General features: G+C 51.7%; 2 protein-coding genes across 3 annotated transcripts in view; one reads left to right on the top strand and one right to left on the bottom strand.

Annotated features, from left to right (window-relative positions):
* The window catches only part of NUDCD3 (NudC domain containing 3), a 93,048-nt gene extending 87,174 nt beyond the window's left edge, over positions 1-5,874 (top strand). For both annotated transcript variants that reach the window (XM_004438326.3, XM_087426240.1), the window contains 2 exons: positions 3-191; positions 4,123-5,874. In XM_004438326.3, coding sequence (XP_004438383.1) covers positions 3-191; positions 4,123-4,233 — 300 coding nt within the window. In that variant the 3' untranslated portion in view covers positions 4,234-5,874. The remainder of the gene's footprint in view (positions 1-2; positions 192-4,122) is intronic.
* Positions 1-17,274, bottom strand: part of OGDH (oxoglutarate dehydrogenase) — a 394,430-nt gene that overhangs the window by 266,996 nt on the left and 110,160 nt on the right. The window lies entirely within an intron of this gene.

Here is a 17,274-nt window from a genome sequence, read left to right as displayed (position 1 = left end):
AGGTGAGCCTAAGCAAGGCTGGCGAGTACTGGTGGAGCGCCATCCTGGAGGGGGAGGAGCATATCGACATTGACCAGATCAACAAGGAACGCTCCATGGCCACAGTGGACGAGGAGGAGCATGCCGTGCTGGACAGGCTCACCTTCGACTACCACCAGAAGCTGCAGGGCAAGCCACAGAGCCATGAGCTGGTACGGGCGGCCTACCCTTCCCGGGCCTTCCCAGTGCCTGTGCTGGTGCAGGGTGTGGATGAGACGTGCTGGGGTGAGGGGTGGATGAGGGTGCTATGCAGGATGTGAATTAGGGTGCTATGTGGGATTTGGACAGCGGTGCTGGGGTGTGGTGTGGGTGGGGGTGCTGGGGTGAGGTGTGGACGAGATGTTGTGGGGCAAGACGTGGATGGGGGTACTGTGCAGAGTATGGACAGAGTATGCTGGGGTGGGATGTGGACAGGGAGCCTTGTTGCAGGGCACAGCTGCCCACTGGGTCCTGGTGTAGGTAGCTCTGGCCTGGTCACTTCGTTACAGCCCGGGACAGGGCACTGGTTCCACTCCCGGATAGAGAGCCCAGGTGGCAGGGCCGAGACGCCTGTCCACATGGAACCGTTAATATCGCAAATGTTCGGCAAAGGAGAGGAGAGCCAGGCCCAGCACTGCTGCAGGGCCCGTGCGGTTCTGACCATGCGGGGCCATGGGAAGAAAGTCTTTCCAAGTCACTTTTGAATGTCGGAGGCCTGAGAAGTCCACATGGCCAGTAGCCGTGGAGGGCGCAGGCGGAAGTCAACTACTGGAGATAAGGTTCACATCTGTTCGGCACAGAGCCTGCCAGGAGCAAGGAAAGGATTAGAGGGCCAGCCCCGTGGCTTAGCGGTTAAGTGCGCGCGCTCCGCTACTGGTGGCCCGGGTTTGGATCCTGGGCATGCACCGATGCACCGCTTCTCCGGCCATGCTGAGGCCACGTCCCACATACAGCAACTAGAAGCATGTGCAACTATGACATACAACTATCTAACGGGGCTTTGGGGAGAAAAAAAAAAGGAAGAGGATTGGCAATAGATGTTAGCTCAGAGCCGGTCTTCCTCAGCAAAAAAAGAGGAGGATTAGCATGGATGTTAGCTCAGGGCTTATCTTCCTCACAAAAAAAAAAAAAAAAACAAAGGAAAAGATTAGATTGTACATTCTTCCTTCCGTTTTAATAATCCCAGGAATGGCTATTTAGGGAAGAAAGCGCCAGGAGTGTGAGCCTCAGTGTGATGGGAGCAGGCCAAGTTCAAGCCCATGTCCGGGTGGGTGAATTGCTGGGTGCCACATTTCATGTGTGTCAAACACAAGACCCTGCTCCCCCCACCAGCGCCGTTTAGTTTTGTAGGTATCCCGTTTGTCTCCTGGGGGCCTTGCTGTGTGGCTCCTGTGAGTACTCTGGGCCCGTGGCCGCTGAGCGCTCCACCCTGTGCCTGTTGGTCGTCCTCCGTCTTCGCTTCATTCAGACCTCACACGCAGATGGCCTGCCTTGCCCGTGCAAGGGTGGAGGAGCCATGAGGGGAGCACTTAGTGAGCGCCCACTGCACGCAGGTCGGGTTGGGTTGGCTAGGTCGTGGACTCAGTGTAGCACCCCTGAGAAGAGGGTCGAGTTTCAGAGGTCACAGAACAAGTTCAAGGTCCCTCAGCTGCTCACGCAGCAGGGGTGGAGTGTTAACCCTGGGCCGGTTCCAGGCCTCTCTGTCATCCCTGCCCTGAGTCTCTGAATCTTCTCTCAGTCTGGCTCCCTGACCACCTGGGCTTACAGGGCTGGAACCAGGACTAAGGTCAGCCATCAGATCATGGACATCTTGCTGGTCATGTCTGTGGAAAGTGGCCACTGGCTGTACTTGCTGAGCCCGAGGGGCACGGGACTCGGAGCGCGGCTCACCTCTGCACATTTAGGCAGCAGTTTTAATCCAGTTATGCTGCATCTGCCTGTGGCCACAGGACAAAAGAGCAGTCTGAACACTGGCCCTGTGGGAGGGGCCTCATGCGGCCGTCAGAGGCGTGGGTGTCCCCGCTCAAAGTGGGCAGACTCTGAGCCATGAGGCACGAGTGGGGAGCAGGAGGTCCCTGCTGGCCCAGAGATGGGGCCAGCCAATCAGAAAGGATTAGAAGAAAGAAGAGCCTTGGAGACGCTGTAGTGTACTGGAAAGACCTCTGTGGTTGAGTCAAAAGGGGTTCTGGAAGGACTTGCCATGTGCCAGGCAGCATGCTGACCCAGGGGACATGAGTGCCTGACCGAGAGCAGTGCCCTTATGAGACCTTCATTAAACACAGAGGAGCCCAGGGCTGGCAGTACACGTGACAGGACCTAGGGGTGACCTGGAGATACTAAAAGACCGACATCTCAAGGCCATGGTATTGGAGCTGGGAGAGTGTCCGAAGGCCTGGCCTGGCACCAACAGCCACCTGGGACTCATCTGGGCTTGGCAGGGATTCAGGAAGGAGCATTCGGAGTGGCGCTGACTTCCTGAGGGTTCCACATGGAGCGTCCTCGGTACACAGTTGGTGAGGGAAGTGCAGTGTGGGGAGCCAGGTTCAGGACCAAGAGAAGAACATGAGGCACGAGAAGCTACATGAGGAGCTGGCAGAGCCGGTGCGGCCTGGCAATGAGAGAGCTGAACTTGGTGAAACTTGGCAGTGCTGAAGGCCATACAGCCATGGATGGTTTAATCCACAGTCTCTGTGATCCCTGGAGGAAAGCCAGTCTCCAGAAGAAGGAAATCAGAGCTAGAGCTTCAGCAGGACCCACTGGTGGCTTCAGATGAGGGCCGAGGGGAGGAGGGGCAGCTTAAGAAAGTAGGTAGTGATGATGAAACTGTATCATTTCTTGCGAGGTCTGGGGCAGGACCAGTGTGAGGAGTGGGCTGGGGCTCCATGTTGGAGTTTGGAGTGTGAGGGCTCATCAGACTGCCCGTGACAAGGCCGGTGCACGGGACGTTGTCGTGGCTCTGTGCTCAGAGGGTGTGAGTGCTCAGTGCAGAGCTCACCCAAGAAGCAACAGTCCTCAGATGGGGGCCTTGGAAGGAGTGAGAGAACAGGAGACCAAGGAAGAAGAGGCTTCAGAGGGAGTGGCGGGCAGGAGCTGGAGGAAGAGAGTGCAGACAGAGGCCACTGGGAAGCTTGTGGCTGTGGCGACAAGCCAGTCACCTCACAACTGTGGCCGACACCCTCCCTGGCTGGCACAGTGAGTTGGGCGGTGGGTGGGGCCCCTCGTGTTTGGCGGCTGGTCTGCAGGGCTGCAGCACCTGCTTCTCCAGGTGCTCTTTCCAAGGTCTCCGGTGTGCATTTTCTGCACCAAGTTGGGAGTAATATCAATTAACCCAAATACTCAGTGCGTGTCTTTGTCACACCTGCTGCTGTACCACTTAGGTTTGATAACAGGAAAAAGAAGGCCCCTGTCAGAAGGAGAGTCCTGAAGCCTCGTCAGACACCAGGAATTTTCCCCACTGCTCAGTCTATAGGCCTTGAGACCAGAGGTCGGTAGGGCTTGCTGCCATAGGGTAGCCCAGGCCCTGCGGCAGCGAGACTCTTGCATTTCTCCTGGTCAGAAGGAAGGGGAGATGGTCCCCAGCCCAGTGCGTTCACAGGGAAGAAGGGGGCCTGCAACACAGGGAGGTGCCTTCGTCACAGGCTGCATCCTGCAGTCCCTGGCCACGGGCTGGGATAGCTGATCATCAGCTCTGCCTCCACCGCCCAGGGGCTGTGTGGTCTGTGACTGGTGAGTCGTGGGACTTCCTGAGATATCCCTCCAAGTCACAGCTTGCATCACCCCCGGATTATCTGAGGGTGCAGGCCTTGGTGCTGCCAGCCTCCTCCCTGGGGAAGGGGAGCAGGGTCATCCCCCTGTACCTCAGTCGGCCCTGTGGGCTGTAGCCCTCAGGCCATTAGGAGTTGGGACAGAGATTCCTGGTGAGGAGGAGCCGCAGCTGACCCAGGAAGGCAGCCAGCGCTCACTGGATACAAGATGGGATGGAATCAGCATGTGAGGAGCACAGGATCGTGGAGGGTTTGCTGTCACCCCAGGTGGGTCCTCCTCTGGAGGAAGCAGAGCGGAGTCCTGCTCTGGGACGTTAACCTCTCTATTTTCTGTTTGTAGAAAGTCCATGAGATGCTGCAGAAGGGGTGGGACGCTGAAGGCTCTCCCTTCCGAGGCCAGCGATTCGACCCAGCCATGTTCAACATCTCCCCAGGGGCTGTGCAGTTTTAAAACTGAAGGAAAGGAAGCCCTCGCCGGTGGGGAGCGGGCCTGGGCTCTCTCCTGCCAGGGCCTCGCTGTCTGGTTCGCCCTCGCCAGCGTGTCTTTCGAGGGTGAACCTGGCCTCTGCCCTGACCCTGCACTTCCAGACTGTTCCAGAGCAGGGTGGGCTGAGAGGGTGTTGGAGAGCAGGGGCCGTCCCAGCAGACACAGCTCTGGCCTCTGCTGCCCCCGTCACCCGAGCTCTGCCGGCTGCTGTTCGCGCTTTGCTTGCTTTTCTTGTTCCGGGGGCGGGGCACGGGCGCCAGGCCGGCTGTTGAAGCTGGGCAGAGGGGCTGCGCTTCTGGGCAGTTTGAGGAACGTTCAGTCTTGACCTCTTGCTGGGCACATTATGTGCAGTCTCGCTTCTCTGCTTGTAAGCGTCCAGTGCCTGCCTTGGCCTCGTCGCAGAGCAGCGGAAACTGGAGTCCTGATTGCCAGATCTGGATGTTGAGAGAGGGTCTCATGGCCTCAAGCACAGCAGGATCTGTCTGTCCTCTGACCAGGCGGCCCTGCTCCCACCGGACCCGGCGCTTTCTTCTCGTGGGACTGGTTCTCGTCCAAGTGCACCAGGCCGGGCTCCCTCAGAAGACCGCAGTCCCTGGGCCCTTCTTGCCTGAGGCCTGACCATGCCACACACAGCTCACAGCTCTGCTCCCACAGCTCTGCTCTCATCGCTTTCCCAGGGCCCGAAGCCTGCACCCCAATCCTAGAGGGCCCTGTGTGCACGTCTCCAGGACTGTGGGGCTGCCCTGGTGGGCGGGCACCTTGAAGGTCTCCACACCCAGGAACCTGCTCTCCTGGGCTCTGCCTGCTCGGCTGGGGGAGGAGGAGCCTGGTCTGGGTCGTGGTCCTTATGGAGGCTTCCGCCCTCACCTGTGTAGGTGGGAACTGGTTCATCACAGTCTGACTCACAGGGTGACTGACAGCTCTATAAGAAGCATCCCTGGGTCCCTGGTCACTTTGAGCTGGAGGTGCAGATACTAGGTGGCTGGCGGGAGTACCGCCAAGGGGACACAGAGCCGTGTTGTCTGCATTCATCACTGAGGCTGCTCATAGAGCTGCCAGGACCGTTCTTCAGGGTCCCCAGGATTTTCACGCCTATCCCACATAACAAAAGGTCTCATGGCAGATGTCTGCCTGAGAACCATTCTCATGTCTCCACCTCATCCCCTCTCCCACCCGGTGCGGGGGTCTTCCAGAGTGACAAGGTGGGCTGTGGCACACCAGCACCTCGGCTATTTGGTTGACTTCGGAAGCTGTGGACTCCGTGGTCAGTTGTCTTCTCTTGCCTGATTTTATTTTCAGTGTTGCATCTCTTCCCACCCTGCCCACTCTAACAGTAGCATACCCTATCTGGGAGTGGTGGGCTGGGGGTCACTGGTCGCACACAGCTGATTGCAGGTCAGCCTTGCCGTCTTGTGGATATCCTCTGCCCCTTGCTGCCGGCCTGGGCCCTGGAGCTGGTGTGCTCTACCTGTTTTCTCTCTTTAGACACGACAGCAGCAAATTGGCCCCTGAGCTCCATCAGCTGAGGTCCGCAGAAAACAGGGTGCCCACCTGCGAAGTTGCCTCGTCTCCAGTGTTGGTTTGCAATAAATCTGTATTTAAGCACTTCTGGGTCTGTGTGTGACATTTGCTGCCGAGTTCTCTGTGTGTGTGTGGTCATTACCCAAATTCTAGCCGTGAGGTCCCTGGCCCACGTACACAGCAAACGCCAAAATGAGGAATTCCTAAATATCTCCTAAAGATGTTTCCCATCCAGCCTGCACGTTGGCAAGACTACACACAGCTTTTAGAAATCTAATAAGCTTTTGATCAGGAAAAAAGAATTGTAGCTGTGCAGCTTACAACCATTTCCAGCAGGTCTGAAAACCCCAGGTGAGCGCAGGACGCAGAACACTTCAGCTGGAGGGCTCTTGGCACCCCGTTTGCCTGCACTGGCCCCGGAACGCTGGCTCATGTGTCTGCCTGCACCCCCTCCAGGCACCACAGGTGTCTGACCGTCCCCTTCCTCAGTCCCATCGCTGTGTTGGGCCGCACTCAATGGACAGAACCTGGTGGGTATTTCCTGATGAGCTTTTCTTGAACGAATGAAGAATGCTTAAATGGCTGAATGGCAGCGTTCCTGAGCAACCTCCCAGGACTAGAAATAAGCTGCCAGGAAGGAGAGCCAACAGTTTGCCCCCAAAGCGCACGGGAGAACAGTCAGGGGTGTTCTGTGTGGAAATGTGTCTGGGAGGCAGCAGCTGCCATACAAAGACCTGACCGCCCAGAACACAGCCTGGGGAACAGACCCAACCCACCTCCAATCTGCTCCCAGGGCGGGCCAGCTGGCAGCGAGCTTAGCCCCGGATGGGGTGGCTCATTTTCACTGATAAAGAGAGTGAAGTTGTGGGCGCAGAATCTGGCCAGCCCTGGGTAAGCACTCTCCCCCTTGGTCAGAGGGCGGGCGCCAGAGCAGAGCACGTGCCCAGGATGGTGGGGCGCACATGTGGGACCAGGCCTTGTGGTCTGGGAGGCAGGTCGTCTGAGCCGGGCCGCTGTTGGGCGTGCTTTCCCTGGACACCAGGTTGGAGCTTTCGTGGCCACCTGGTGCCCACGTGGATGTGGTTGGGAAGCTGGAGCCTCTCCTGCCAGTCTCTGTCATGACCCCAGTCAGGGACAAGAAAAAGTAGTCTCAGACTCAGCTTACCCCTCAGCCAGCCCTCACGAGTATGTTTTTGTTTTAGTCTGTCTATCTTGGTTTTATTCTTCACGACTGAAGGTTGAGTGCACTGGCCTGCCTTCAGAGGGAGGAAGGGTCTGTCAGGTGCCCGGTGGGGCCTTAGATCTGCCCTGCCCTCCTCTCAGCTCCGGGCTGCCCTGGGAAGCTGCCTGCTTGGAGGGTGTCAGGAGGATGGGCTGGGTTCATGGAAGCTCTAGCTTCCCTTGGGAGAGTGCAGCCCCCAGGACTCAGTTTTGCTGTTGCTGAGGGGATGGGTCAGTGTGGTGGAACAGAGTCACGCTCCCATGTAGATAGAGAGCCCAGTGGGCCTGATGTGGCCATCTTCCCCGAAGCAGGCCCTATAGGAGGCCCATGCAGGAGAGATGCCTGGACCCACAAGTGAGTCAGGGATTCTCCAGGAAACCCAGGCCAGGCCTTCCGCTACTTCTGTCCTGGTTCCTCCTGGGAGAGACCCTAGGCTTTTTTGCCAGAGCTGGATGGGGCCTTAGGGACATTTTGGGCCAACCCCTCGCTGTACCATGGCCACAGAGGAAGTGATGCCCCCAAGGCACGAGTGGGCCCCACTCCTGCCTTGTGCCCTGGGTGGCCCAGTGGTTCCTCCTGCCTCTGGTACCCGTGGGACACCCTCCCACCCCCGGCACTGGCATACGTTCCGCAGATGGGTGATGGGAGGAGTGGGGGGAGAGGCCCCCAGTCATTCGCCCACTGAAATCCTAACAACTCAGATGTTCCAAGAGAAGGACTCTGAAGGGCAGCTAACTCATGTGTAAGCCACCTGGCTGCTGGGTGCTCCCTAATGAGGGCTCCCCGTGACGGGGCCCCCTTGTCACTGGACGGGGCCACCAGAGGACAGGGCATAGAGGTGGCACAGCTGGGGGCTTTGGGGAGGCTCCTCCTGCAGGGAATAGGGGCCTGCTCCTTGAGGGGCAGGGCAGTGAGAAGCTGCCCAGGTCATGACTTTCCAGGGACTGGGGTCTGGGCTGTTGTGTGACCTGGCAGTCTCTGGTGGGCCTGGACTCGGGAAGACTGCTGAGCTGCAGTGTGGGAAGTCAGGAGCCACCACAGATAGCGGTGCCTGGCCCGCAGAGCATGCTCCACAGTGGTGGCGCAGGGAGTTTGGGGTTAACAGAGGCTGGGCAGGGGCTGCAGAGCTGGGGTTAGGGGGGCACTTCAGGTGGGGAAGGCACCAGCAGCCCCATGAACACCTGTCATGGTCAGGCAGGCCCTCAGGGGGAGGTGGAGGCTGGGAAGGTGCAGGAGCACCAGGTATGTTCTCCCGCAGCCCTGCTGGGGCCAGATGTCCTGCGTCTTCTCAAGATAAACACCCCGTTCCTGTGTCTTGGAAGCAAAAAGAACATTAGTGGCCACTCCGAGCCTCCTGTGTGCAGGGGTTTGTGCCGACTCCCACACACATCACCATGAATGCTTCTCAGCAGCACAGGCACCAGGAGAACTTACTTGAGATGTGACGTAGTGGACTGCAAACTCTGGGGTGGGAATTCTGATGAACCCCCAAAGTCTGGGAAGCACTGATCTGAATGGCATTGCGAGTGGGTCCTGCCCAGCGCTGTGGAGCGCCTGGGGTCCAACCATTTGGCTAGCCATGGGTTTAGGACCCTCACTGAATGAGCAGCCATGGGACAGGGGAGGGTGCTGGGGTGTCCCAGACCCAGAGAGGGTGGGTGCCTTCCTGTGCTCTAAACCGCCCCCCCCAGCCTTACTTACAAGCAACTCGGGATCCAAGCGTGGGGTGAGGAAGGAAAAGGGAGAGGAAGCCTTGGGCAGGTAGGAGTTTTGCACACCCTGTCTCTAGACCACTCTCTTGCCAAGAGGTGGGACACGGGGTCCTTGGGGACTCCATCAGAGGCCTCCCCTGGTGGACCCCTGGGGAGGACCCATGAATCCACTGACCTCGTCTCACTTGCTGTGAAGCCTCTTTTGGGCTGGTTTCCTCAGAGAGACGCCTGCCCAGCTGGGGACTGCCCTGAGGGCCAGGTATGTCCTGCCTGTCTCTAGACATGAGCACCTAGTGGCAGAAGTGGGCCCTCGTGTTCAACCCCTTGGTTAAGTGGAAGGCAGGCAGTGTTTCTGGAGCATTCCATTGCAGTCTGTTGGACCAGACAGCATTAGAAGTCATGCAGGGCATCCTGGGTACCCCCTCAGATGGATCAGCACCCACGATGCCAGTCACAGGTGTTTATGGCTGCTGTAAGCAACGCCAGTCTCCGGAACCTCCAACTACCTGGGTTAGTGACCCAGTTAAAGCATAAAGATAAGGACCCAGGCCGACAGGGCTGGGGATGGACTCAGGAGGCCAGGTGGAGCCCACACATCCCGCGCACCCCAGAGCCGGGTCAGGCCTTGGATTTGACCCCAAATTCCCAAGGGCTCCAGCAGGGAGGAGCCAGCTGGGGAGGGCAGCCTCACAGAGACCCAACCAGCCTCTGCATGTCCTCCTTCCCCTCCTCCCAACCTTCTCTCCCTCTTCATCTCCCCAGCCAGTCCCAGCCCACTGCATGTGGTCCTCAGGACCCTGGTCCACCTGCTCCACCAGGAAACTCGAAGCCAGTGCCAGCAGGAAGGTGCAGACCCGGGCCCAGGTGTGCGGGGTGGCAGGTCCCACAAAACCACCTGTCGACCCTTCCAGGGGCATTGTGACCCCACAGACCCCATACCTTGCCCCGCCCCTCACCGTTGTCTCCACACCTGAAGAGGTAGGCACACCTGCGGGTCTAGCCGGAGGCTGCCACAGGGAGGTGGAGAGGGCCTGTTTCCTGTGCCTCAGCTGCAAAACGACCAGTGCTCGGTGGGAAGGGCTGATGGTGCCTGCAGCCCCTCTAGGAATCCCTCCCATGGGGGATCAGTATCAGGGGGAACACTGCCCTCCACCTGCTGGCCTCCTGGAGCTGTGCAGACCCCTCCCTGCCAGAAGCCAGACTGAACCCAGGACCATCCCCCCTCCACCTGCGGCGCATGGCCCTGCACCCTCCTCTGCTGGCCCCTCATGATGCAGCCACCGGAGACCCTGACAAATGTCACCGCTCCGCCCAGGCCTGGTCTCCTCCCTTCCGCCCTCCCTCCTCCTCCGTTCCCTCCCCCTTCTCCATCCCCTCCCCCTCCTCATCCCTCTCCGCCTTCCAAGGAGGGGTGGGGCAGAGTGGGAGGCAGAGTGACAGCCCCCAAAGATGTCCTAGTCCTTGGAACCTGTGACCTTGCATGGCAGAAGGGACTTGGCAGATGGATTATGTGAAGGATCTTGAGATGGAAGGATTGTCCTGGATTCTCCAGGTGGGCCCAATGTCATCACAAGGGTCCTCATAAGAGGGGGCAGCAGGGTCCGAGTCAGAGAAGGATATGTGGCCATGGAACCAAAGGTTAGAGAGATGTACTTTGAAGGTGAGGGAAGGGGCCATGAGCCAAGGAGGCAGGAAGCCTTCAGAAGCTGGAAAAGGCAAGAAATGGATTCTCCCCATTGATTTTAGACTTCTGACCTCCAGAACTAAAGATAATAAATTTGTGGTGTTTTAGGCAACTGAGTCTATGGCAGTTGGTTACAGCAGCCCCAGAAACTCCTTGAGGTGGTAGGGTTGTGGCCTTGGGGACACGGGTGGTGGTGTACGTTTATTTGCCTGGTGGTGTTGGAGGATTGCTCCCAATGGCTGTTCCTTTTGCCCTGGAGCAAGTCTTGTCAAGTAGCAAGCCAGCATGGCCTGTATGGTCATCTGTACCTCTCACTGACACACGTGCTGCCTCAAGGTCTAAGGTCCAGACCCTGGCCCACCTTGCCCCTCCCTCACTGTATCCTTGGGTGAGTGCCTTCCAATCCTAGCCTCCATTTGCGCTCAGCTTGGAGGATCCCAAATTTGAGCCTCCATCAAGTGGGTCCTGGCAGAAAAGATATGCCATTCTCCATTGGGTCTGAAGAGTCTGAGGGACTCAGGGAGCAACTGTTGATGGAGGTGTGGCAGATCAAGGGGACCCACAAGTATGGTGAGGGATGGGGAGTACAGTGTGAGCAAAGCCTGGTATGGGGGGCTGCAGTCACACAGGGGTGCCAGCGCAGGGAGGGTACGGGGTGCCTTGACTGCTCTCTCATCCTGCCCTCCCACTGGCTGACCCCTCAGGAAGGCAGGGAAGGCAGGAGCCTGGATATGCTCCACACAGGCCAGCCTGGAGAGCGCGGAGCAGGGGAAGGGAAGGGAGAGAGCTGGAGGGTGAAGCCTCCCAAGAGCCCAGGGGCTGTCTTCAACACCTGGGCAAACATCATCCTAGACATGTTTCTGGGATTCACTTTTAACTTCTTATCTTGAAATAATTATAGAGTCAAAGGAAGTGAAGAAGTGTCCCATGCACCCTCCACCTAGCTCTCCCAGTGGCTGCAGTACAACATCCCACCAGGGAATGGACATTGGTGCAACCCACAGACCTCATTCAGAGTCCACCATCTGCATGCCCATGTGTGTGCATGTGCAGTGCCATGTGGTTTCATCACATGTGACTCCGTGTACCTGCGACCACAATCAAGACACTGAAGTATTGGGTCGCCACAAGTTCTTTATAGGCACCCCCATCCCTAAGCCCTGGAAACCACTCATCTGTTCTCCCTTGCTGCAATCACATTATCTAATGAGTGGCATGTAAATTGATTATGCAGCATGTATCTTTTTGAGATTGGCTTTTTCACTCACCATACCTTGCTTGAGGTTCATCCAAGTTGCTGTGTGTGTCAGTGGTTCATTCCTTGTTATTGCTGAATAGTATGGCCTGGACATGGATGGACCACAGTCTGTTTAACCATCCACCATCTGAGGGCATCTGGGTAGCTTCCAGTTTTTGTCTATTGCAAATAAAGCTACTATGAACATTTGTGTACAGGTTTTTTGTGCCAACATAAGTTTTCATTTCTTTAGAGTAAATACCCAGGAGTGCAATTGCTGGGTTTCATGTTTAAGTGCACAGGTAACTTAATAAGAAACTGACAAACTGTTTTCCAGAGTGCTGCACCATTTCACATCCCCACCAGCAATGTAGGAGACCTGACATCTCTACGTCCTTGCCACATTTGGTGCAGTGATAGGCAGAATGACAGCCCCACAGGTGTCCACGTCCTAATCCTCAGAACCAGCGCATAGCTCATGCAAAGGGGATTAAGATTACAGATGGAATGAAAGAATTAGTTGTTTCACTCTAAAATAAGATTGTTCTGGATTATCTGGGTAGACCCAATATCATCACAAGTGTTCTTTAAATGTGGAGGTGGGAGGCAGAAGAGTCAGTGTCAGAGTGATGCCATGTGAGAAAGGCTCCACCAGCCATCACTAGCTTTGAAGATGGAAGGGGCCATGAGCCAAGGAATGCAGGCAGCCTCTGGAAGCTGGAAAAGGCAGAGAAAGGATTCCTCCCCAGATTCTCTAAAGGAACACAGCCCTGCCAACACTGAGTCTAGCCCCTCAAGACTCATCTCAGGCTTCTGACCTCCAGGACTGTGAGATAATAAGTTTGGTTGTTTTAAGCCACTAAATGTGTAGTAATTTGTTGCAGCAGCGATAGGAAATTAATACAGCCAGTCAGTATTTTGTATTTTAACCATTCTGACAGGTGTGTGCTGGTATCGCATTGTCGTTTAATTTGCATTTCCTCAGTGGTCAATTATGGTGGACATCTTGTCACATGCCTCTTGCCATCCATATGTCTTCTTTGGGGGAATGTCTATCAGGTCTTTTGCCCATTTTCTAATTGGATTGATCGTTTTAATATCAAGTTTAAAATTTTTTTTTATATTCTAGATAAAAGCTCTTTGTCAGGTATATGATTTGTACATATTTTCTCCCAGTCTATAATTAATCTTTTCATCCTTTTAATGTAGTCTTACTGAGAGCAAAAGTGTTTAATGTTGATGAGGTCCAATTTATTAAATTTTTCTTTTATGAATCATGCTTCCAGTGTCAAGTCTAAAAAATCTTTACATAATCCTAGATCTCAAAGATTTTCTCCTATTTTTTTTGCTAGAAGTTTTATCATTTATATTTTACATTTAAGTCCATGATCCATTTTGAGTTAATTTTTGCATAAGGTGTGAAGTTTAGGTTTTAAGGTTTTTTGTTTTGTTTTGTTGCCTATGAATGACAAGGTTCACCTCATGAAGACTGGGAGAGGTGGTTGTTTCATCTACTGTAATAGAAACCAACACAGAGAGTGAAGCAAAATTAAGAAACAGAGGAATATGTTCTAAAAGAAAGAACAAGATAAAACCTCAGGAAAAACCCTTAATGAAATGGAGATAAGTAATTTACCTGATAAAGAGTTAAAAGTAATGGTCATAAAGATGCTCACTGAACTGGGGAGAAGAATGGATGAACACAGTGAGAACATCACCAAAGAGACAGAAATCACCAAATCGAAGTCACAGAGCTGAAGAATACAATAATTGAACTGAAAAATACACTAGAGGGATTCGACAGCAGACTAGATGAAGCAGAAGAAAGGATGAGTCAACTCAAAGACAGGGCAGTGAATCACACCCAATCAGAGCAGCAAAAAGAAAAAAGAATGACAGAAATGAAGATAGCTTAACGGACTTATGGGACAACATCAAACAGATTAACATTCACATCATAGGGCTCCCAGAAGAAGAGAGAGAGAGAAAGGGGCAGAAAACTTATTTAAAGAAATAATGGCTGAAAACTTCCCTAACGTGGGGAAGAAAACAGACTTAAGATCCAGGAATCCCAGAGAGTTCCAAATGAGAGGAACCCTAAGAGACCCACACCAAGACACATTATAATTAAAATGTCAAAAGTTAAAGACAAGTAGAGGATCTTAAAAGCAGCAAGAAAAAAACAACTAGTTATACACAAGGGAACCCCCATAACACTATCATCAGACTTTTCTGCAGAAACTTTACAGGACAGTAGAGAGTGGCATGATGTATTAAAAGTGCTGAAAGAAAAAAACTTCCAACCAAGAATACTCTACCAAGCAAAGTTATCATTCAGAATTAAAGGAGAGAGAAAGAGTTTTCCAGACAAGCAAAAGCTAAAGGAGTTCATCACCACTAAATCAGCCTTACAAGAAATATTAAAGGGACTTCTTTAAGCTGAAAAGAAAGTGTGCTAACTAGTATCAAAAATACATATGAAAGAAAGAATAAATCTTACTGGAAAGGTAAATATATAGTAAAGGTAGTGGATTAATCACTTGTAAAGCTAGTATGAAGGTTAAAAGACAAAAGTAGTAAAAATAACTATAACTACAATAATTAGTTAAGGAATACACAAGATAAAAAGATGTAAAATGTGACATCAAAAATCTAAAATAGGGGCCGGCCTGGTGGTGTAGTGGTTGAGTTCGTGCGCTCCGCTTCAGAGGCCCAGGGTTGGCAGGTTCGGATCCTGGGCATGGACATACATACCGCTTATCAAGCCATGCTGTGGCAGGCATTCCACATATAAAGTAGAGGAAGATGGGCATGGATGTTAGCCCAGGGCCAATCTTCCTCAGCAAAAAGAGGAGGATTGGCAATGGACGTTATCTTAGGGCTGATCTTCTTCACCAAAAAAAAAAAAAAAAAAAATCTAAAATAGGAGGGGCTGGCCTGGTGGTGTAGTGGTTAAGTTCATGTGCTCTGCTTTGGCAGCCCAGGGTTCATGGGTTTGGATCCCGGGCATGGACCTACACACTGCTCATCAAGCCATGCTGTGGCAGTGTCCCACATATTAAAATAGAGGAAGATTGGCACAGATGTCAGCTCAGGGACAATCTTCCTCAAGCAAAAAGAGGAAGATTGGCAACAGATGTTAGCTCAGGGCCAATCTTCCTCACACACACACACACACACACAATCTAAAATAGGAGAGAGATTAAAAATGTAGAGCTTTAGAATGGAAAATTAAGTTGTTATCAACTTAAAATAGGTTGTTATAGATATAAGTTGTTATATGTAAGCCTCATGGTAACCACAAAGCAAAAAACTATAGTAAATACACAAAAAATAAGAAAGAAATCTAAGCATACCACTAAAGAAAGTCATCAAACTTCAAAGGAAGAGAGCAAGAGAAGAGAACTAGCGAACAGCCAGAAAACAATTAACAAAATGGCAATAAGTACATACCTATCAATAATTACTTTAAATGTAAGTGGACTAATTTCTCCAATCAAAAGACATAGGGTGGATGAATGGATAAAAAAATGAGACCCAAGAGAAATAAAAAATACTCTGAGACAAACAAAAACAGAAATGTAATATACCATAATGTATGGGACGCAGCAAAAATAGTCCTAAGAGGGAAATTCATAGTTATACAGGTCTACCTCAAGAAACAGGAAAAACCTCAAACAATCTAACTTTACACCTAAAGGAACTAAAAAAAGAATAACAAATGAAGCCCAAAGTTAGTAGAAGGAAAGAAATAAAGATCAGAGCAGAAATAGGTGAACTACAGACTAAAAAGAATAGAAAAGATCAATGATACTAAGAGCTGCTTCTTTGAAAAGGTAAACAAAATTGACAAATTTTTAGCTAGCTTGACAAATTTTTTTCACCAAGAAAAAAAGAGAGAAGGCTCGAATAAAGTCATAAATGAAAGAGGAGATGTTATAAGTGATAACTCAGAAATACAAAGGATCATAAGAGACTACTACAAACAATTATACGCCAACAAATTGGACAGCCTAGAGGAAATGGATAAATACCTAGACACATACAGCCTACCGAGACTGAATCATGATGAAATAGAAAATATGAACAGACCAATTATTAGTAAGGAGATTGAATCAGTAATCAAAAACCTCTCAACAAAGTCCAGGATCGACCAAACATTTAAAGGATTAATGCACATGAATTCTCCCAAACATTTAAAGAATTAATGCTAACCCTTCTCCCACTCTTCCAAAAAATAGAAGAGGAAACACTTCCAAACTCATTTTACGAGGCCAGCAATACCATGATACCGAAACCAGACAAAGACACTACAAGGAAAGAAAATTACAGGCCAATATCCCTGATGAACATAGATGCAAAAATTCTCAACAAAATAATAGCAAACTGAATTCAACAATATATTAAAAAGGATCATATACCATGATCAACTGGGATTTATTCCAGGAATGCAAGGATGGTTCAGCATCCAAAAATGAGTCAATATGATACACTATTTTAACAAAATGAAGGATAAAAATCCTATCATTATCTCAATAGATGCAGAAAAAGCATTTGACAAAATTCAACATCCATCTATGATAAAAACTCTCAACAAAGCAGGTATAATGTTTACCTTGTAGAAAATATTTTTTACTTTATAGAAAATATTTGTTTTTCTAATGATAAAAGAAACTTACAAAACTTGTTTGCTGAGATTTTGTATTTCTTCCTTTGTTTCAAGTGAATTTGTAATTGTTTGCTGCAGCATTTTTATGATGACTACTTTAAAATACTTGTGGGATCATTCCAACATCTGTTTTGTCTTGGCATTGTCATCAGTTGATTGTCTTTTCTCATTTGAATTGTAGTTTTCCTGGTTCTTGGTGTGACAAAGTATTTTCTATTGTATCCTAGATATTTTGGTTGTTACGTTTGGAGAGTTTTAATCCTATTTAAGTCTTCTATTTTAGCAGGCAGTCACCCTCTTTAGGTTTAACATACAGATTCTGACCTACTTTTGTAGGTTGTGGTTCCAGTCTTTAGTTTTCAGGTTCCTTGCATGGTGGTACTGCCTGCGCAAGCAAGCCTGGGGCTCTGCATGGCACTAGGTGGAGGCGGGGAGACAGAGGGTCCATGACGCTGTCTCCCCTGGTGTCTGGTAGGGAAACACAGTACCAGCCCTGTTGGGCCTCCTGCTCCTGTCCTTTGGCCCGAGAGCAGCTTCTTCTGTTGTCCATCTGTTTAGCCGATACCTGGTGGCAGCTTGGGTTGCAGGCCTCTGTGCCCAGCCCGGGGTATGTGGGACATGAAAAGACAACCCACGGATGCACAGCATGTTGATCTCAAGTCCTGAGGCCCCTAGCCTGTCTGCTGTCTGCTTTACAGCTTTCAGGATCCTTTTATGGCTATCAGATTATGTCCTGGGAGGAGGAGCTGGGACAATGCGCCATCCTGCTCTGGAACTGGAAGTCCAGTTCTGGGAGGGTTTACCATCACGATATTTTATCTGTAAAACAAGGAACCATGATGGCTCCTAGATGACAGCCTGGCAAGTGGCAGCCCACACAAACGGCACTGGGGCTTTAGCCTGCTGGAAGGTTCTGATCATTGTGAGGGGTGGCGAGAAGGCAGGCAAAGCAGAGATGGA

This window comes from Ceratotherium simum, chromosome 1 (assembly GCF_057802395.1).
Source record: "Ceratotherium simum simum isolate JZ-2026a chromosome 1, ASM5780239v1, whole genome shotgun sequence".
Taxonomy (NCBI): Eukaryota; Metazoa; Chordata; class Mammalia; order Perissodactyla; family Rhinocerotidae; genus Ceratotherium; species Ceratotherium simum.
This window is presented reverse-complemented; position numbering and strand designations above follow the sequence as displayed.